General features: G+C 40.4%; 1 protein-coding gene across 3 annotated transcripts in view; it reads right to left on the bottom strand.

Moving 5' to 3' along the window:
* Positions 1 to 3,294: 3,294 nt before the first annotated feature.
* dyrk4 (dual-specificity tyrosine-(Y)-phosphorylation regulated kinase 4) overlaps positions 3,295 to 21,625 on the bottom strand; it is a 28,715-nt gene continuing 10,384 nt past the window's right edge. For 2 of the 3 annotated variants that reach the window (XM_042108799.1, XM_042108798.1), the window contains exons 5-14: positions 21,078 to 21,241; positions 20,838 to 20,974; positions 13,996 to 14,136; positions 11,725 to 11,863; positions 11,530 to 11,611; positions 11,209 to 11,381; positions 10,579 to 10,639; positions 8,082 to 8,211; positions 7,793 to 7,926; positions 3,295 to 3,548 (exon numbers count right to left, since the gene is read on the bottom strand). In XM_042108799.1, coding sequence (XP_041964733.1) covers positions 3,523 to 3,548; positions 7,793 to 7,926; positions 8,082 to 8,211; positions 10,579 to 10,639; positions 11,209 to 11,381; positions 11,530 to 11,611; positions 11,725 to 11,863; positions 13,996 to 14,136; positions 20,838 to 20,974; positions 21,078 to 21,241 — 1,187 coding nt within the window. In that variant the 3' untranslated portion in view covers positions 3,295 to 3,522. Of the gene's footprint in view, positions 3,549 to 7,792; positions 7,927 to 8,077; positions 8,212 to 10,578; positions 10,640 to 11,208; positions 11,382 to 11,529; positions 11,612 to 11,724; positions 11,864 to 13,995; positions 14,137 to 20,837; positions 20,975 to 21,077; positions 21,242 to 21,625 lie in introns of those variants that run through there. The other variant, XM_042108800.1, reaches the window with a different exon arrangement.

Consider the following 21,625-nt stretch of genomic DNA (forward strand, 5'->3'; position numbering starts at 1 on the left):
CACATGAGCCAGCTTGTTCTGTAGGCTAAAAGTAGGGGCTTAAAAAACATATAGCCCAGGGGCCTCGGGTGGTATTAAGGCGGCCCTGACCCCACCCCCATCCCCAACACACACACAAAAAAACACACACACTTACATCATCACTGTCATCACCTCACATACATACAGCACACTGCTTGCTACAGTAAGCCTCCTCTACATACTTGCTGCACACTGCCCCCCCCCCCCCCTCCCTACATACACAGCACATTGTCTTCAGGATCTTCTCCAACACACATCCTCTACATACTTACAGCACACTGCCCCCACCCACCCACACACACACTACACACACACACACACACACACAGTCACTGCTCCACTCCCCTTCCGCCCACACACACATCTTCACTGTCATCACTCACATACATCATACATACAGTACTCTGCAATAGTAAGTCCCTTCACCATACTTGCAGTACACTCCCCCCCCCCCCCCTCTCCCCTACATACACAGCACATTATTTCATCAGGAAGCTTCTCCAACACACATCCCCAACATACTTACAGCACACTGACCCCCCCCCCCCCCCCCCAATACACAGCACATTGTCTCATGAGGAAGCTTCTCCAACACACATATTGCACACTGCCCTCTCCCCACATACACTATCCCATCTCCCCTGTCATCCCCCAAACCAAGACCCCTGGCAGTTGGGTTAGCCCCTTGAGCCGTGGATCTGCCCAAGGTTTCTTCCTTGGTAAGGGAGTTTTTCCTTGCCCCTGTTGCTCTTGGGTGCTGCTTGTTGGTGCCCCCCGCCCAATCCCAATCCTCCCCCACCTTTCTTATGCAGCCCTTGCCACTTAACCCCCCCCCCATAAATGCACAAATAGGCTGACACCAGACATAATTTCACTGCATTTCTTACTTCCAGTAACTATATGCATGTGACAATAAACTTTGTAATAAAGTTTGTTTTGCTTTAATAAATGTCTTGATCTTTTTTAATGTCAATTCAGATAGTTGATTCTATGCCTCAGCCAGCTATAGCCTCATGACCTTTAACCTCTACCTGTGACCCCATGATGATAATGCCTTATCAGTTAATTTAGGCTTAATTAACTGTGTTGGGTTTAATGAAGATCCTTCAATCAGCTTGAGAGGTATAAAACAAACATTGCATGTCAAGTATGACCTCACGTGACCTTGACCTTTGACCCCAAGACATTAAACACCTACTAATTTCATCAAGAACTTATGGTGAGTAAGTACACCAACTTTGGTAAAGATACTTTTACCAGTATGGGAGATATCAGCTAATATCTATATATGATAATATACGATTGTGGTTGTGGCCCAATAATCATTATACCATGGTCCATTCAAAGCTGTATATCTTTTTTCTGATACAAATCTGAAAACCGACAATCAAAAAATCCAGTGGAAACTAGATGGCAGTAGTATGTACGCCATGTTATTTCCCATAGACATTCAACGCCCGGAAGTTGGATAGATACGGAAGTTACGGAGGCGGGACTTATTCTGGATAGGTCTATATTAAAAAGACAGTGACAGTGGTGAGGATAAATACTTGAGTGACAATGACAATGTTTTGTTGAACTCTTCAATAATGAAACAAGATGCAGATTTTTTCTCCAAATTTCTTGGCAAATGATGCAATACATCTTTTGAAAATAGTCTGTATCTCACTTGTCTACCTTATTAGGTTTATATTTATCAAAAAGTTGACCACTTTAAGCCTTTATATTATTTTTCTGCATATTACATCCTTATATAAAACTAATGGGCATGCAGTACAAACTTTTAATGGTCCAGTTATACTGAGAACATAACTTGTCGTCCATCCTACAAAGTTTGGGCATGCTAGGAATAAAGGGCCCTATTTTCGCTACCTGGCGCTTGGCAGAAAGCGGATTATTATCCCAGCGCAAAGTTTATTCTTATCTTGCACGTCTTTGTTTTTGAGCAACGGACGTTTGATAACAAAAACACTCCCAATGTGGACTGGACATCCTACTAAATTTAAGTAAGCTTTTGACTAGTGACCATGCGTTTTAGACCACGAAGATAGGGCCCAATATCTTTTTACTGATACAGATACTGATGCCCAAACATGGCCTGAAATATAAGGCATTTATGAGAGTGTAAACTTTAAAAACTGATTTAAAAATGAATTTATGGTTTGGGCACATAACACCGTTCTGCCCCTGAAGACAAACAAGCTATGTGGTGCTATAAAGACATTTAAATACACAAGCAGAGGAGGCTTGCTATGTATAACAATCATTTATTCTCGTTAATTAGGCTACTAAATATCCAAATATTTCTTACTTTCAAAAACTGTGTTTTGTCGTCAAGTAGTCGCCCCCATTTGAAAAATCGCTACAGCTATTTGGAATAACGCATTGTCATCAATACTATACAAGTTGTGTTCTACAAATTTATTTTATGCACTTGTGAAACTGCCATACAACTCTGTTCGTATACAGGTATGTATTTTTCAGGTAAACAAAGAATATAAAGCAGAAGGTGTTTCAAGGAGTTTGTGGAGGAGGACAGAGCGATGGAACACACACACACACACACACACACAAACACTCTCTCTCTCTACCCTCTTTCAATAAAAAAGCAGTTTGTACAATTAAAATTCAAGAGCCACTGTGTTCTCATTTTAAAGTGAAATAATTTAAATTGTGTACTTCTTTTCACCAGTAAATTGCAAATTAACACAAGTAAAACTGAAAGTACCAGTAATGTCACAAAACGTTCTGACAACGAAAAACAGCGCTACATCAAGTCGAATGAGCCTATTATAAATGCGGCGTCATTGAAAATAAGCTCATTTAATTTGATGCAGCGCTGTGCAGATCTGACTTGACTTGATGCATGCTGGGATGAACGCAATGCATGCTGGTTATAAATGTTGTCGACGTCCTACTGTGGGACAGGCAGTCCATGTTGTCACCATGTCGCATGACCTTAATATCTTGCGGGGAGCAAGATCCCTTTAGCCAGTTTGTGCAGTTGCTTCCAGAATCTCCCTGTGATGAATATGACAAGTTTCTCATGCTGCTTCCTTATTTTGGAATGTGTGAAAATGAACAAAAATCGAAGGAATACCTTCTTAAGCTATGTGTGATTTCTGCGACAGTGGTACTGAAAACATTTTGACATTCTGTTATTTTATGCTGTTGGGTATACAGATGACACACATGTAGAGAAAACAATTATCTACTGATTGTACTGTATGTGCTACAATACAGACCTGTAAATGTAGGCTATGACAATAATGATTTATTAACACATCATCATAGTAATTTATTTTGTCAGTCATCATGTTCATTTTAATGAATAGGAAGAGAATTTAAACTGTATTCAATGCAAACAAAATTCTGCATTATTTCCCACGATGTCTGAGTCAGGTTAGGTAGACTGCAGCCGGTGTGTCCAGGCAGGCTGCTGTCTTTTCTAGCTCCTCCCGGCTGACACTGGCAGTCATTGACGTTTGAAGTCAGACACAGTCAGCCGCAGTTCATCCTGAATGAGCCTATTGATAGCAATGGAGAGGAGTTGACATAGGCTAATGGTGCATTCATGGCACTTTGGAATGACAAGGACCACCCCGTGGCTACTTTGTTTTTCCCACAGCAAGTGTTCATGTATTTTGCCGTCGGAATGTGTGACAAACACAGATGCCACAACAAAGGTTAAAACATACACTCACTAATCCTAAATAAACAACTGTATTTGCTTAAAATATAGTGTAAGATGCTTGTGAAACAAAGATATGCAGCTTTCAAGTGACAAAAACGGCAAATTCACATTAAGTTGGACATGGACTACAAACGAACTACAACGTGACGACAAAAGTGATGACGAGCCCCTAACTGGGCAACTCTGTTAGCAAAATCTAGCCCCAGTTTCCGACCTCTGACTCACACATTACGTGACGTGTGATGAATGATGATGTTTTCACTGGGAAAAAGGTTTTTCCGAAGCCCATGAACGCTAGGTAAGCGTTAGTCTAGCTGGGGATTTTACCATTAGGGCTACTAATTTTGTCTCACCACTGAAAATAAAATATGATATAAGGATTTGATTTGTTAATCGCTATGTAGCCTGTTAATCATATTAATGCACGAAGGAATGTATGATACAAAGGAATGTATGATACAAAAGAGAGTAGCTGTGTCTACGTTGTTTGGCAGCCATTCTGATTGAGGAAATGGTAGCTTTAGCGGAGATCTACAGAGAAGACTCGTAGTCACATATTCCATTCATAACTTGCTGACCAATCACAGCTCAGGAGAAGCACTAGGCTACTAGCAAGTAAACTTGCCACGTCATCCATTCATTTCCTAGCCAGTCACAGTCGATTCAGTTGCATTGTCTACGTCTCCCATTCATCAATTAGCTTACTACAAACCAATAGGAAGTGCATGCACTTCCTATTGTATCTAACCAGAGAATGTCTAATAAGGGGAGAACTTCCACTTCTGGTTTCTGAACTGGTTGCAGTTCCTTCTGGTTTCACGTGAGGGCGCTCGCCGGATAGTGTAGAATGAATGGAGGTCTATGGAGTTGTACCCCTCAAAATCCAGTAATTTGAATGTTGCATTCAAAAGGGGAGGCAAAGAAAATACACACAATTGAGTATTATATATTTTTAAAGCCACTTAATTAATAAAAAGCCTTTCAAACGTGTCAATGACGTCATTCATTAGCACAATGCTAGCGTGTTATGGGCAACAACGACCCAACCTCTAAGAAATCAAAAGGACATAAGTACCCGTTCATCTATATTCCATATTGAACTTGCATAAACTGCAATAGAATCTGCGATTCTTCCACGGCAATCAGGTGAAAGAGACAAATTTAGCTCCATAGACCCCCATTCATTTTGCACTCATCAGTGATCGCCCCTAGTGGAATTCTGGTGGAACTGCAACCAAATTCGGCACAATGGAGTTTACAGATTTTTCTGAATGCTTTGATTCTTATAGCACAATTTCTAAAACTATTAATACTTATAGAAAAACCACTCAATGAATTTGCAAAACTAAAAGCACAAACACTGCTTTGCACTCAGTTTGCAATTTTGTAACACACACTTTGCAAAACTGTCCACTGCACAGCACTCTTTTTGCGGAACTGTAAACACAACTCACTGCTTTACACTCAATTTCCAAATGATCAACACATTCCTAGCAAAACTATACACATGTATGGCTATTATTTACACTTTCTGGAAATTGGTAAATTTTCAGTAATTTTTGGTAAAAATTACTGGAAAAGTAAATTTCAATAAGTTGTAAAAGATGATGGACAGGTCTTTCCGTTAGGTTAGGGAATTTATTGAAGATGTTTCTGATCTAAAGTGAATAGATGGTATTATTGGGGACTGCCATATGCCAAATTTTCTCCAGGAAATTATAGATATCCTTTATGTTGCTGGGATGGTGGATGGAAAGTGGTTGCAGAATGCTGTCAATATACATGGAGATGTTACGATGAACTGCTGCAGTCTGTGACAATGGGACGGCCAGGAGGAATCTCAAAGGGAACCATCCATCTCTGGAGGTTTATGGACTTTGGGTAGGAGATAGAATTTCCTGGGGTGGATCTGAGCCAGGAAGGAGGTTTCGCAGTTTTGTTTTGATGTAGTGATTGTGGTAAAGGGAATTGATACTGTGAATTTTGAATTGGGTCTGTAATTGATTGGGCTGATCTAATGGTTTATAGTATTTGGTATTGCTAAGTTGTCTATTGTCTTCAAACAAATACTGCTGTGCACCCATGATTACGATCTTAGAACCCTTGTCCGCCGGTTTAATAATTATGTTATTTTTGTTTTTGGCTTATTGGATGTTGCGTTAATGCAGATCATTTTTTATCCATGTGCCCGAATGTTTATGTCACGGCTGGAAAATTAACGAGCGACATCATTGCGTTGTAATCGATTATGGTCGGCCACTGCATCGATGCAGCATCGGCCATGTCCGCATCGTGATGCATTGATTATCTGATTAATTCCAACACCTCTAGTTCAACATTTATTATGGGCATGTCATGTTGAGCAGGAAACCTGAAAATTGGCCTAAAATTGCTTGTTAAAGTCACAAAAAGACATTTTCAACTTGACAACCACCCTAGAACTTTACGAGTCCTTTCTAACTGAAAAAAAAACAGGTTGTCAGCTTGTACCCACACATGTCCACAAAAGTCTTAATGGAAGCCCTTTTCAGAATCGACCCCCTAACTATACCGAAGTTCGAACACAAAAATGAAAAAAAGACGCGAAACAACCTGTATGTGGTTGCTTTTGTATAGGCCGAACAAAGAGGCATCTCAAAGACAGAATCTCAGAACATAAGAATGCTATTAAAAAGGCAAATTTTGACTTCCCAATGGCCAAACATTTTTATAATGCACATAACAGCAACCCTGAAGGTCTGAATGGTTGAAGGTCTAGAGACAATTAAAAAGAACATTATGGGTGGCTTATGGGTGGTAACTTTTTATATATACAATTTACAGGCCATGACATATCCAGGACTAAATGAAGAAATTGACTTCAGTCCCTTTCTGTAATTGTTCTTTTGTTTACATAATGGGGTTCTGATTCTTGTATTCATTGGTGCCCTAACCTTAGGGATATGGCCACCTAGTGGCCTTTTCTTGTATTGTTTACCTGAGAATTAATTTCCTCTTTACCTCTGTGCTATACAGGTGTTTGTGATTAGTTAACCCTTTAAGAGAAAATGGTTTGCTTGAGCAGCATACCCTGAAGAAGGCTATTTGTGCCGCTACGCGTGGGTTGCTGCCCAGTTTATGTTTTTAAATGTGACATAGCCATGTAAAATAAAGGCTTTTTATACATTTTTGGATACGAAGAGTGCCTTGGATTTCCTCCTTTTTCAAACGACCTGTAGCCTCGTTTTGGTTTACAATGGCCACTGCCTGAATAAGGCGAATACGGCTCTGGACAGATGGCGAATGTGGAATGACGTGCTGATGGTGGGCTGAGCTTAGCATTGAGCTCTGCCCCACAATGAGCCCAGACCTATCTGCAAGCTGCAGCCAGGGGTACCTGGATTCCCCCATTCCCCTTTGACCCTTTTACAAGTGACTACCCTCATCAACCCCCCCCCCCCCTTCTAACTTATCTATGAAAAAGGACAGATGTTCAGCGATAAAGGTTCATACATTTGCCGGAAATCCCGTAGTGTAAAAGGGGCTTATGAGTGCACCTGCCTAATACTGTAGGCTAGGCTACTCAACCAATGAATCAGAAATTGTCACTCCTAACACAGGAAAGTGACTTTGTTAAAGGTGCTCTAAGCGTTGTTATGCGGTTTCTAAGCTAAAACATTTTTTGTCACATACAGTAAACATCACCTCACCATCCACTTTCTGTGTCCTGAATACACTGTAAAAACCGCAATCTCTGTGGACAGCCCAGGCTCCAAAAATGGCAACAAAAACAACCTAGTCCAGCCTGGACCATAAAACATAACAAACTGTTCCAGCCAATCACCGACAAGATGTGCATTTACAAGAGTTTCAATTGCATGGGAGGGAGGAGAAGGGAGTACCGAGCTTTCTCCCTGTTTTGTTTGAATGTCAACAGAAGTGACGTTACCCAACATCACTTAGAGCACCTTTAAGGAAGGACCCGCCTTGACAAGTGTTTACACTTGAAATCAGTTTTTGTGTAGCAGCACTTTTCACATACGTACATTCACATGCATTATGTACAAATACGGGCCAATTGAATACATTTCATGCTACCTTTCTTGGTCTGGTCTGGTGTGTCAGCAGGTTTTCTGTCTGGCTGAATTTTAATGCCAGTCTTTTGAAAACTCTCCTGAATCCACTCATGCTGCATGGCCTCATCAGGTGTCATGCGCTCACTCGGGTCCCACCTAGATGGTAATTGGAGGTAATACAATTATCATCAAAGAATAGCTTATTTATTGGCATTGTTTTTTGTGGTATTAATGGTATGAAGTGGTGGTTTTATTCCACTTCAGGCACACCTAGCATAACAGGGATAGGGGAGATGAATCAGTATACCTACATAAGACAGCCCTTAAGGAAGTCCAAGAAAAGAGTATCATTTGTCCTCAAAACACTAGCCAGGTGTTTTGAGTTAGGATGATGTACTTTCCCCTTGCTGTTAGTAATATTCTTGAGGTTTCCCTTGGAACCTGAATAAAGATGACATGTAAAGATGACATACAGGTGCATCTCAAAAAATTTCACTTGTCAGTGTGTGTGTGTGTGTGTGTGTGTGTGTGTGTGTGTGTGTCATCCTTGGTGGGTCTACATGCCCACCAAATTTCGTGCAGCCCAGTGGTTCAATGTCTCGGAAATCGTTGACCCAAATTTACTGAAGAAAAAAAATATATAAATAAAATATAAAAAAACTCTGCTAGCACGGCATTCATAATTATCAAATGGGTAGGCTATAAAAGACTGGGGAGTCATTTTTGTTACTTTATGGCATGAGAAAAATGAATTGCTTGTCATTAGGTTTAGAATTTTCCAAAAGATTTGATTGACTGGATTGAAAGACTGAACAAACATTTTGATATCAAGAACTTTTCCAAAGGTCTCTAAACGAAATCACTAGGCAAATTAATAGAGATCTATACAAATATGTCACCCTTAAACTTAGCTACTAAGCCAATCACAATGGTTGATGTGGTGTAGCTGTGGCTTTTGCTAAATTTTGAGTGCCAGGGGGGAAAGGGTGTCTGGATTACCTTTCACAAATTAGGAGTCTACTAACACATGTTATGAAAAGTCAGTTTGACACATCAACAACAGTGACAAGATAGGTTAGAGGGTAGAACTGAATATATGACTTCATTCAGGATACTGCAACACACACGTTAACGCTACACACAGATTATTAGTCCATGCTGCGTTTCACTGAACTTGGCAACTAGTTTGTTGCCACTGTAGAAGTGACGCTACTTACCCTACCTGGAGAAAGCTACCAGACGCTCTGTTGATGTGTTGATAGCAGTGGTCCCTAAAATACGGCCCGCAGGCCGGATACGGTCCGTCACCTCATTTTGGGTGGCCCCCCAAAACATGTCTGATATAGCATCTGGCACGTACGGGAGCACGACATGTCAAACTATAACCTCCGTAATTTCCCCCATTCATTCTCTGTGGCGAGTCTTAACAGTACACGTGTAATACTCTTTTTGTCCACTGATGGCGCTGTTTCACGTTTACCATCGAAAACGGAATGAAATGTAGGCCTATACCTGCAAACAATGTAAGAGGCCTATGCTGACTGCATCAGTGCTCAAAGTATTCTAAAAGTTTATCAATTAATTGTTAATAACTAACTAACTTCTATTCAAGTCATATTTCTGGGACTTATTCACTCGTTCAAATGTTCATCCAAATTCACAAAGTTCTCATCAGGTGAGTGAAAGTTAGAATGGTGGTCATTCCAGATGTTTTTGCCAGCATTTCATAAAACTCTCATAGTTTGAGAACTTTAAATTATTTGTAGGATATTGCTTGTTCACAACTTGAGCTGTGTATGCAAAGACACAGAGTTCAGAGTTCACACATTTTAAAGGTAAACTATACAGTATTGGCAATTTCCTTACTGTTTTCTCGGTTTTTGCCATAGGTTTTTGCTTCTTTTTCGCTGGCTCTGTCATGACGAATGTCTAAGAAACTCCATCGCTACCTTTTTCTAGCCGGTGCCTGGCGTGTAAGTGTATTTGAATGCAGTAAAGCAATTCGTTACACTCGTTATACTTCCTGACACTGAGGTCGTCGGCCCGCCGGCCCACAGTTGCAAGGGTGGTTTTTCCGCTCACAGGCGCTAGGGGGAAGCGAGACGGCCACCATTCAACCCGAAAAAAGTCATATAACCATTCCAATGACTCTGAAGCTGTTAAATGAAGGTAAGTTTAGCTAAAAAACTTGCATATTAAGCTAAAAATAATAGTGTACCTTTAAATAAAATATACTTTTGGGACTCCCTGCTAATACTTTTGGGAATGCTAAAGTCTTTTTATTATTTTTTAGTATTATTTCATTTGAGCTACATTTTACATGGCATGATGGCAATATAAACACAGCTAACAATGGTATTAAATTGCAGTAGCCTATGATTAAATGAATTGGAATATTCAACTAAGGTAGACTGTTGTTGTTCACAGCACTAAGCTATTTATGGTTACTGATATACTCTGATATACTGATATACGTTATATATAAGTTTGGGGACCACTGTGTTATAGCGAATTAGGGTCGGTCTTATGATTTTGAAAGCAACATATTTGTAACGTTAGGTCTTCTGCTGTAGCTTTGCTTAGCAGAAACCGATTTGTCATTTTAAAATCGGCCATCGACCCTGCATACAGTACATTTAAACGGATGTAGGGGTTTGCCTATCGATGCACTCACATTTTTAATGTTCGGTTACCAATACATTACATATCAGTGAATCTTTAGACCCCTAATACATACATATATATATATATATATATATATATATATATATATATATATATATGGGATACTGGGTGATATAATCTTACCAAAGAATACTCTCCGTCTGGATGCAGTCTGTATAAAGTAATCGGGAGGCAGTCCTAACACCTAAGACAAAACAGAGAAGATAAAAAAATGTTTTATTTTGTTGTGTATTTTGCTACTTTTTTGGTCTATGCACACCTGAGCTGATGAATTAAAACATGTAGCTACTATTCTAATTCTAAAAATAGATATACACTATCGTTCAGAAATTTTGGGACATTTTGAAAGATGTCTTTGTTTTTGAGGGAAAAGCTCATTTTTGGCCGGAAATACAATGTAGATATTGTTCATGTTGCATATCTACATAAGCGTATAGAGGTTCATTATCAGAAACCATCTGTCCTGTCCAATGAATGGCACGTTGTGTTTTAAGTCTAACTAATCATTCTCTAGTTTGCCCATGATCGCTTCAGTGCTGGCTTGATAGCTGCCCGTGGTCCTGGGATGCTGACACCCTCTATGGATAAGGAGTAATATGAGTTTAGAGCTAGTGAACGGAGGAGAAAGGGGAGGAGATGGGAGTGTAACCCTACCTATACCTTTGAATGGCATTGTAAAAAAGAAAGAATGACACATAATGGATATAAACACATCAATACAACTACACTCGTATACATACTTATCAATATTACCTCAGCAATGCATGCAATTTGCTCCATTTCACTCTCTCCTGGAAAAAGGGGGTAACCAGTATAGAGCTCTGCAAGGATACAGCCCAGACTCCACATATCAATAGCCATGCTGTAAGGGTGCCCAAGGATCACTTCCGGGGAGCGGTAAAAGCGGCTTTGGATGTAGGTGTACACTATGGGGAATGAAAAAAACAAATGTACACATTTACAATAGATAAACAAGTTAAGGAAACCTGACACTTGAATTCAACCAAAAATGTGCTGATATATATATATATATATATATATATAAATATATATATATATATTAGTGTCTTCTACCTCTTTGCTGTTCATAGCAACTGGATCCAAAGTCAACCACTTTAATATTTCCCTGGCTCTTTGGACACAAAAGGATGTTCTCCTTTTTTGCATTAAAAGAGGAAAACATCATAACAAAGATAAACATTAATATCAATATACAGTATATCAATATTTTATATACAAATATTTACATCTCATAAAGTCATAGCATACCGGTTTAAGGTCACAGTGGATGATTTTCTCTCTTTGTAACATCTGCAGACACTTAAGTAAGGAGCGAGCTATGCGACGAATCAGTGCCAAACTGAAGCCATGAAAATTATTCTTCTTAATTAGTTCATACAGGTTCACTCTGTTCCAAACACATCAAGAGAAATCACAGTAGTTCAGACAAAAAAAGTTGTAAACTAGATGTACCGTATAGCGGTATAATATATGACCGTCGCTCAGTCCTGCACATTCTCTCCTTAAAAATAAATCACGTTTGTTCATTTGTCTCCATCTCCTGCTCCATCCCCTACTTGTGCGTGCATGCGTGTGTGTGTGTTTGCGTGTGTGTTTGTGTGTTTGTTTATGTGTGTGTGTGTGTGTGTCTTTATGTGTGTGTGTGTGTGCGTGTGCCTGCATGTGTGTCTTTATGTGTGTGTGTGTGTGTGCGTGTGGGTGTGTTTATGTGTGTGTGTGTATGTGCGTGTGGGTGTGTGTTTATGTGTGTGTGTGCGCAGGCGCGCCTGCAGGTGTTTGTCCGTACACACTGTGCATACCATCGGGCTACTCAACAACGAGAGAAAATTTCCCTTGTGTGTGTGTGTGTATTCACACCAAATTGGCCCACCATACCTTCTCAACTATGCACAGTATCCCATTAGCTGCATGCCATCAGGCTATTTACAATTTTCTATTACATAAAGTTAGTGAACACGTTATAGCAACTAGGCTACTTGTTGTTTTCTTTTACTTGGCTATCTATATATGGTTATCAGCACACAATGTTGAGCTATTTCACTAACTCAATACTCATCATGAATATCACAAGTTTAAACAACGAAAACAGAAAGGATGGATGCAGCAAAGCTAGAGGAGTTATTCCAGATGGGCAAGAACAAGGTAGGCAATTTCTTGTCAGAACGATAGACTGCATTACAGCTGTTTAAAGCCAGACGTCACGGTATGCTAGAACAAAACTAAAGGTAACTTTAGCCTGTATAGGGCTGTATCAAGTTGTCCAAATGAATAGTTCATTGTAGACGTTGTTGTTGTATTATTGCATGTTTAGATAGCCTACAACTGAACCTATGCAAAATGGAAAGTAGCCTAATGTATTAGCTTTGATTCGCTATGCTGCATGGGCAATAGACGCATATACTGTAGTAAATTAGACCTATATGAAGTATTCAAATTATTGTTTAAAATAGTAGACGTTTGAAAAAATATTGAAGGGAATCAGGGGACCCAGTTCAGTAGCTATGTCTTTGGCAAGTAGCCTACTACAGACACACAGGTGAAGAACAGTCAGCCTCAGCCAGTAGGTTACTAGCACAACCAGACCCTTGCAAAAAAATAACTGCATTACTTCAAGTGTCAAACTGCAGATTTCTGAGTATCAAAACCACAGTTTTGGAGGAAATATTTACAGTTCTTATGCAGGGAATGCAGGATTTTGGACACAAAAAACTGCATTGTACTGCATAGTACTGTAATTTAGTACAGAATGCAGTACTTGAAAAATACTAGGCTACTGCACTGTAGCTACTATAACTGAACATACTTCGAAAAAACTGCAGTTACATAAGGGGATATGTACAGCAAGCATCAAAAGCAAACAGCCAAGACCCTAAAACTGGGCATTTATAGCTGTGAAGGTCCTTTATGGGGAAAGACTCTATATTTGGTAACTTCCGTAGACATCCATAATGGGATGGGATGATTGTATTGGGAGCACTGAGGTGTCAGAAAATATAAAATAGCAAGCCTCAGAAATCTTGTTGCGTTGATATTTCCACCAATCTGCGGGATTTGTATCCAAGGGAGACAGGCTATCTTTGAGGTAAACTGATTTTGAATCAGATAGACCAAGAGAGTCTATAAATCCCTCACTCACAGCAAATACACTTTTGATGTTTAGGTTTCTATGTGGCTCAATTTAATGAGAATTCATGTTAGCACAAAATAGACATGAACCTGATTACAACCAATACCCAGTCTATTAGACAAACCTCCCTTCCAATGTGTTAAGAAACATGCTAGTGAGCGAGCTAGCACCCTGGGGTTTTAGCTTGATTGCTCGCACACTCCCAACCTGAGGTGTTGCAGTTTGCGGGTTTGAGCTCGGGCGAGTGAAGGGCTGAACCATGCAGTCAACACAATGCAGGTTGCATTATTACTGAATTAATGCATAATGCCTATTTGTAGTGTTTACATGCTACCTTACTCATATTCATGTGTTGCATATGTTAACCAAACAAATATAAAAAGCTGACTTACCCCAACAGCTCAAATGAAATGCAGAGGTGGTTGCGAAAGTAGAAGTATTCCTTCATGTGGATGACATTGTGGCTGTTGTCATCATCTCTTCTCCTCAAAGCATCAAGGATCTTCAACTCTACTAAGGCCTGATGGTGAAATCTACAAACAAGACATAGAATAAACAGTGCAATAGCTAGATATGAATGATTAGTATAAATGGTTCAGCCTAATAGCTTTCTGCAGTTTCCATTTAAATCAACTGGTGAGTTCTGCATTCTCAAATCCTTTTAAAGTAATATGACTTTAACTGATGCTATAAATCTTTAGTAAAACTAGATGTACTTCATAGCGGTACAAAATATGACCTCAGTCCTGCACATTCTCTCCGCAAAAATAAATCACGCTTGCCTATTTTTCTCCATCTTCTACTCCATCTCCTGCTCTTGCAACACATGTGAGCATGTGTGTGTTTGCTTTTGTGTATGTGTGCTTCTGTGTGAGTGTGTGTTTTCGCTTGCGGATGTGTTGGGTGGTAATGGTGTGTGTGTGTATGTGTATGTGTGCTTGTGTGTTTATGTGTGTGTGCCTATGTGTGTCTTTATGTATGTGTGTGTGTGTGGGTGTGTTTATGTGTGGGGGTGTTTATGTATGTGTTTGTGTGCTTGTGTGTTTATTTGTGCATGTGTGTGTGTGTCTTTATACATGTGTGTGTTCGTGTGTGTGTATGCGTGGGTGTGTGTGTGTGTGTGCTGTGATATCATGAGAGGCTACACGGCTCTCAGCGGGACAGTTCAGCAGTGCAAGGACACAATGGTAAATACAAGGAAGGTTTTTAATAAAGTTCTTGGGAATTAACAAAAAGGTATGCCAAGTTCAAAAGGGTAACTAAGGATACGGTTGATCTTTCAACAGTCAAAACTTAAACAATGTCTCTTCAAACGTGAAATCATAGTCCCATTCCCTCTGGTAATCTTCTTTGGAAAGCGGTCTTCAGCCTTACTTTAGTCAGCGCCGCAGCCCGTGGCCAATCCGGCAGTAAGTATTCCAGTGTTCAGGTAAGTATTCCAGTCTTCAGGTAAGTATTCCAGTCTTCCAGTACTTCACGAAGTGCCACTTCGACGGTCTGTAGTTCCTCTGAGAGCACAACTTGGAGCTTGTCTCCCAAACCCCACTCTGACACCAACTGTGTCTCTGGGCCTTAAAAAGCCCTTCAGCTCATCAGGCCCTGATCGGTCTCAGGTGTGTTGGGATATCGTGTGTTTGAGGGGTGGAGTTTCCAACTCCACCAGCAGATGGAGCCAAAGCTGTCCGTGACTGCAGCCATCTCAGGGGAATGTAGCGCCCCTCCAGAACGCAGCCTCTCGTGACATCACAGTGCGTGTATTGTTGCTAGGTTACGGGGACGCTGGCGAGACACGCCGCTCCGTCTGGCATCATGTTTTTGTTTGTTTTTATGTAATGTTCGTAATTTTATGTAATGTTCTGTTTATTTTTTTGTATTTTTTGTCTAGTTAAATGTATTCTCTCTTTATTTGCGTTATTTTGGGTAGTTTTTGTGTTATTCTTAGTCCTTTATTTGCTGACAAGTCTGTTGATGCTGTGACGTTAACCCTCTAGGCGCCACTGTCGAGTTTACTCGACAAGATGCGGTACTGAATAAAACGGCCGATTTCGTCAAATAGGGTGTCATATTTCGTTCGACATCCACTCCACTAGGTGGCAGACATGTCATACGTCATCCCCGAGTCCGAAAAAGGTCATGGTTTAAACAAAACTTTTGAGCTACAGTGCATTGAATCAGTGCATGCAATACCGGAGCTAGTGTGCGTGTGAGCCACTTAGTCAGAGCGATATTGTCAACGTTAGCGAGTATTTGCATTAGATTATCGTCTAATGGCATCAAAAAAGTTTACCTGAAATGAAGTGTTGGGTCTTCTATTCGCGGACCCTGATTCTGAAGGGGAATATCTGCCTTCAGGAAATGACGGTGATTCGTTTAGTGAGGCTTCAGATGCGTCCCTGCCTTCAATGATGCAGCTGGACAAAGTGAGAGTTTACTCCGTAGTTTAGCTTACACCAAGCACAAACGTTGAATCGTTTGCCCAATGTCACTGGTGGGAATAATGTTTCACGGGTTCGGAGTGTTCATCGGGAAGTTAGCAGGGTGTTAGTGGTGTGGCTGGAGGTAGCCTAATAGCGCTAGCTTCTGTCTTTTGCCTCTCCACAATCGCGGCGACAGTAACGTGGTGGAGCCTTTGTCTAATGCGACTGGGTATGTTAGACGAGGTCGAAGTGCTCATAGGAGAGTTAGGGGGAAACGTAGTGGCAGTGTGGGGAGTCGCAATGAGAATGACAGTAGGCCTAGTCCGAGCTGCGCAAATTCTCTCCACTCGGCGCGCGCGAGGCAGATCTGGCCATGCTGCTCGCATGGTGGAGGTGGTGACACGCTCTCTCCCTCTCCCTCTCCCACACACACACACACACATTAGGTCATGCATAGTCTATCACAAGATGATGGGAATGCCGGCCCTGTATGGATAGGGATAGGGAGTCATTATCTCTACAGCAAAAGGCCTGCTACATAAAAAAAAAAAATGTCAGCCATTTATTAGTAATGATTTACACTGTTGATTTGCTATCTATTTCCCTGATCATTTAGGACATACACTATGTGTTCCTTTTTGTGTGTTCATGTCCTTGTGATGTGTGTGTCTTTGTCAGCTAAGAAAAAAAACATCAACAAAAACAACAAAAAGAAAAAAAATACTAACATTGTCTCTTGTCTTGTCTCGTCATCTCACTCCTGATCTGTGCCTTGCCGTGGCAAATGAGCTTTTGAACTAAACAGGTCTTGTCTACTTGTGTTTGTGTGTCATCTGAATAATCTATATGTGCCCCATACATGGAATCAGAGTGCCTACTGTATGTAGTAAATGGAAAATCTCTACAGCAAAAGGCCAGTCTACCGCTACATGCATTTGGTTTGTTTCGGCCATTTATTAGTAATGATTTACACAGTTTGTTCACTACTTACTATTTACCTGAGCATTCAGTATTGTGCAATATAGCATACAGAAGGTGAGGGACATTTTGGGGGGAAAGAAGTGGTGCATTTTATCATTCAAACATGCGACTTTTCATGAAAATTCTATAATCCAAGATGGCCGCCACCATATGACGTCATAATATGCAAATTAGATATAAACATTTAATCTCTACATAAACTTTGGGTCATCCTTAATATTTCTCTAATTTACAGAAAGTCTCTATCTCTTATCACTTTTAAGATATAGCCTTTTGAAATGAAGATGTCAAAATTGATCGTTTCGGAAAAAAACCTCTGGCGCCTAAAGGGTTAAGTTAACTTAACGTTAAAGTCCATTGGGCTGAGGACCTAGCCAGGGCTAACGTTGGCGTTGGCTTTTGTCCTGGGCCTCTGGTGTACTCCATCCGTGAACGGCGCTGCGCTTCGGAAAGGGATTTCTCCGCTGCCGCGACCACTGGATTGACCTGCGAGCTGCCATGCTCTGCTGCCTGGAGTCTGGATTGAGTAGGCTAACGTTAACGTTAGAAAGAAGTTTGAAGAACTCTGACGACAGCGATCTCACTGAACAACAAACGGTCGCTGTCAATGTTCACCGAGTTGCTGATCTGTAGGATCACCTACGACTTCAGACTGTTTATTGCTTCCAGTGCTCTCCAGACTGCCAGGAAAATGTTAAATCCTCCGGGTTGGACACAGCTGTGTGCCTTCATCATTGCCCTTGGACTATTCAGCCGGTTAACTAGATGCAACCAACTGGACTAAGTTAACATGAGTTTTCTTTTTAAAATGTCTTAATTATTTATTTTATTATTTGTTTTTGTTTGTTTGTTTGTTATCCGTCTTGAATGTTTCACATGTTGTATGTTTCAAGTGTGACGGCTACGCTGGCGATTACGCCGCTCCATTAGGCATTTTTGTTATTTGTTTGTTTGGGTCTTGTGTGTGAAGCACTTTTGTTGCACTTTATGCATAGAAAAAATGTTCTTCATGTTTGTCTGTAAGCACTTTGTGCTCAATGCTTGAAAAGTGCTATATAAATAAATATTATTACAGTGCATGAAAATGCACTGTACTGTTCTTCCTAGGCAACAACAACAACTTCTTCTTATTGCAGTGCATGAAAATGCACTAGCATGCTAACAATGCTAACTATGTGACTTAGCTAACCTAACTAATCATTTTTAGCAGTTTTGCTAACTATGCTAACTAGCATGCTAACAATGCTAACATGCTAACTATGCTAACCATATGACTTAGCTAACCTAGAAAATGGCAAAATGCACTGTACTGTTCTTCCAAGGCAACAACATCAACAACTTATTATTATTCCGCTTACCACTTTTTCCGTACGCAATTTCTCTTGAACAGTCTAACTTAGAAACTTCGTTCAAACTTTGTAACGTAGGTCTTCAAACGGACCAAGCTGCTATGTCTTTTCAACTTTGAAAGTTTTATGCTTTTTAAACTATTAAAGAAAAACTTTTTAAAAATCCCCATAGACTTAACTTTGCTGATTGTGACATCATAATACGGCCGTTAAGCAATTAGAATCCTATGGCAGGTATTCAGGCCACCTGGATCAACTGCCAGTCTCAGGCTTTAAGCATACAAACTGGCTACACATCCTGTTCAACTGCTTCCTCTGCCAAAAACTGTTTCAAAATAAAAGTCCTCACTACAATATTTCACTGTTCTTAGCTAAGTTAGCTAAGTTACATAGTTAGCATTGTTAACATAGTTAACAGCATTAGCATTATTAACATTTAAAAAAAACTGCTAGAAAACATTAGCTAAATTAACTAAGTTAAGTAACTTGGTTAGCATTATTATCTTTGTTAACATAGTTAGCATAACTGCTAGAAAACATTAGAGCCATTCCAACTGTCAGTTATCGTCAACTATCTACCTAAATAATTTAACCTTACACTATCTACCTATCTATTTAACTGTTCAGTCATTCCAACTATATTAAACCTCATCTACCAAGCAACCAATATAGTTTGTTTTTACTCTGTATGATATTTTACATCACAACTTTAGCATTTTCATGCACTGGTAATTCCTTGGAATTGCATCATTTCTAGTTATTATTATTATTATGTATGCCTCTATGGTCACTGCATGACAAGGCAACACTAAGGAAAGCCGACTGCATTTTAGAAGACTTTTTGAAAGAGAAAGAGTTTTTGAATGGCTGCCCTCTGGCAGGCGTCTGCACAGTCCTCTGGCTAGGACTAACCGGAGGAAGACTACCTTTGCTTTTGAGGCTACTCACCTTTTGATCTTGAATATGCTCCCAGCCTCCTCCTCTTCCCTCTCCTTGGATTAATTCCCCACACTGACTTACAGCCCTGTCTGCCTGTTCTTTCTACTGTCCTGTCTTATATCATGTTGTTGTCTTATATGTCACTATGCCTGCATGAGGAACCGGCCCCTTGTGTGAATGTGTACAGTATGTGTGTGAGTGTGTGTGCGCACCTGTGTGTGTTTGTTTATGTGCACGTGTGTGCGTGTATACATGTATGTGTGAGTGTTTGTGTGTATGTGTGTGTGTGCTTGAGTGTTTGTGTGTGTGTGAATGTGTGTTTATGTGTGTGCGTATGTGAGCCTCCGCACCTATGTGTGTGTTTGTTTATGTGCATGTGTGCGTGCATACGTGTGTGTGAGCGTTTATGTGTGTGTGTGTGTGTGTGTGTGCGTGTGCGTGTGTCAGTGTGTGTGCATGTGTGTGTCTGTGTGCGTGTGTGTGCATGTGTGTGTGCCTGCCTGTGTGCATTTCTGTGTGTGTCTGTGTGCGGGTGGGTGCATGTTTATGTGTCTGCCTGTGTATGCTACGTGTGTGTGTGTGCGTGTGTGTGTGTGTGTTTGTATATGTGTATGTGTATGTGTCGCTCAACACCACCAGCTACAGGCAGATGGGAGTACAGTCACTAAATGTACACATAAATGACTTTATTGTACGGCCCACCATCTATCTATAAATTACAGACACATCTGTCAGTCTGTATGTCAGTATGTGTGTTAACCGCATATCTGTCGAACCGTTTATATGATTTCACACTCGGCAGGTGTCTTGCTACGGGCACGAGTACTGTAAAACTTCAAATAAAAGCAGAGTCCCAAATAGACGCCTGTCTCTTTTACACACCTGGTGTGACTACAGGTTTGGATAAATAAAGGCCCTTCTCAAATAGAGGCCTGGTCTGCTATTGTTGTCTGTGCTTAAAGGACAATTCCGGCGCAAAATGAACCTACACGTGTACCGAGTTCGTCCGTTCTCTGGGATATGTTTTCATGCTAATCGAACGTGACCAGTTTTACCACAAACCGCTAATAAGCATTTAACACTAGTCTTCGGGGACACGCAAAGTAAAAAGAAGCAACCGAAGCATTGAGAACGTTGTAAGTGTACAGCGGCGGTCATAATTAATTGCAACCCAGACTAAATATTACAAGGCCTTTAGGCTGGATTGTTAAACTTAGTTTATAATGAACTGCCGGTCAGAGAATAATTTCAAGACATATTTTTAAACATATCAGAAATGAAACACACTGGCATGATTTAACTGAAGAAGAGGACTCAATATGTAAGAAAATACTGTGATAATTATTCCACTTATCCTAATATAAACTGCACAGTAATTCTACAACGCTTTACCTGGTTAATTAATCTAAAATCAAATAATACTAATGTACACCAATGTGTGAGTGGTTATAATAATCAGTTCAAACAAAATACACTGCCCAGGGAGACATTCCTCGTTGCTGTTTACATTTACCTTTACATCATCCCAGATTGTTGAAAGCCCATTACCTTTTCTTGTTGCGGATAACTTTAATTGCAACTACTTCATTTGTTTTATGATCAAGACATCTCAAGACTTGGCCAAAGCATCCTTTCCCAATCATCTCCAGAACTTCAAAGCGGAATGCAATATGATCATGTGGAACCTGGGTCAATAAAAAATAAATAATGGTACTTATAGGGGCAACTGCTGCCATTAACATTAAAAGGGTAAGTGATTGCAAGAGCCATTGCAAGAACATGTCTTACCACAATGTAATTACCATGCCCATCATCATAGCCAGAATTCAGTGATGTCCCATGTAAGCCTTCAATCTTTTTGGTGTCCAGACCCAAGTACCATATCTCAGAATAGTCCATGATCTCCTTCAGTTCAAACTTTGTGAGATGACAGTGGAAATGTTTCAGTGTTTCTGTAAGTTAGAAGACGATACATTAGAATACTGGGGTTGTTTCTAGAAAGAGTCATTGGGTAACTTCTATCATAGTCTCAGTCAGTAGAATCGTTATTCAAGGATTTGAATATCTGTATCGCTGTGTGGGGCGGAAGCTGCACTGAATACAACAGGAAAGCCCTGCAGGGCATAGTGAACACAGCTGGAAGGATTATTGGTGCTTCACTCCTCTCCCTGAAAGACATTTACACCACCCACCTCACCCGCAAGGCGACCACAATTGTGAGTGATGCAAGTCACCCACTCACAATTTGTTTGATCCACTGCCCTCTGGGAAGAGGTACAGAAGCCTGCGCTCCCGCACCACCAAACTCACCAACAGCTTCATACACCAGGCTGTTA

This window comes from Alosa sapidissima, chromosome 11 (assembly GCF_018492685.1).
Source record: "Alosa sapidissima isolate fAloSap1 chromosome 11, fAloSap1.pri, whole genome shotgun sequence".
Classification (NCBI taxonomy): Eukaryota; Metazoa; Chordata; class Actinopteri; order Clupeiformes; family Clupeidae; genus Alosa; species Alosa sapidissima.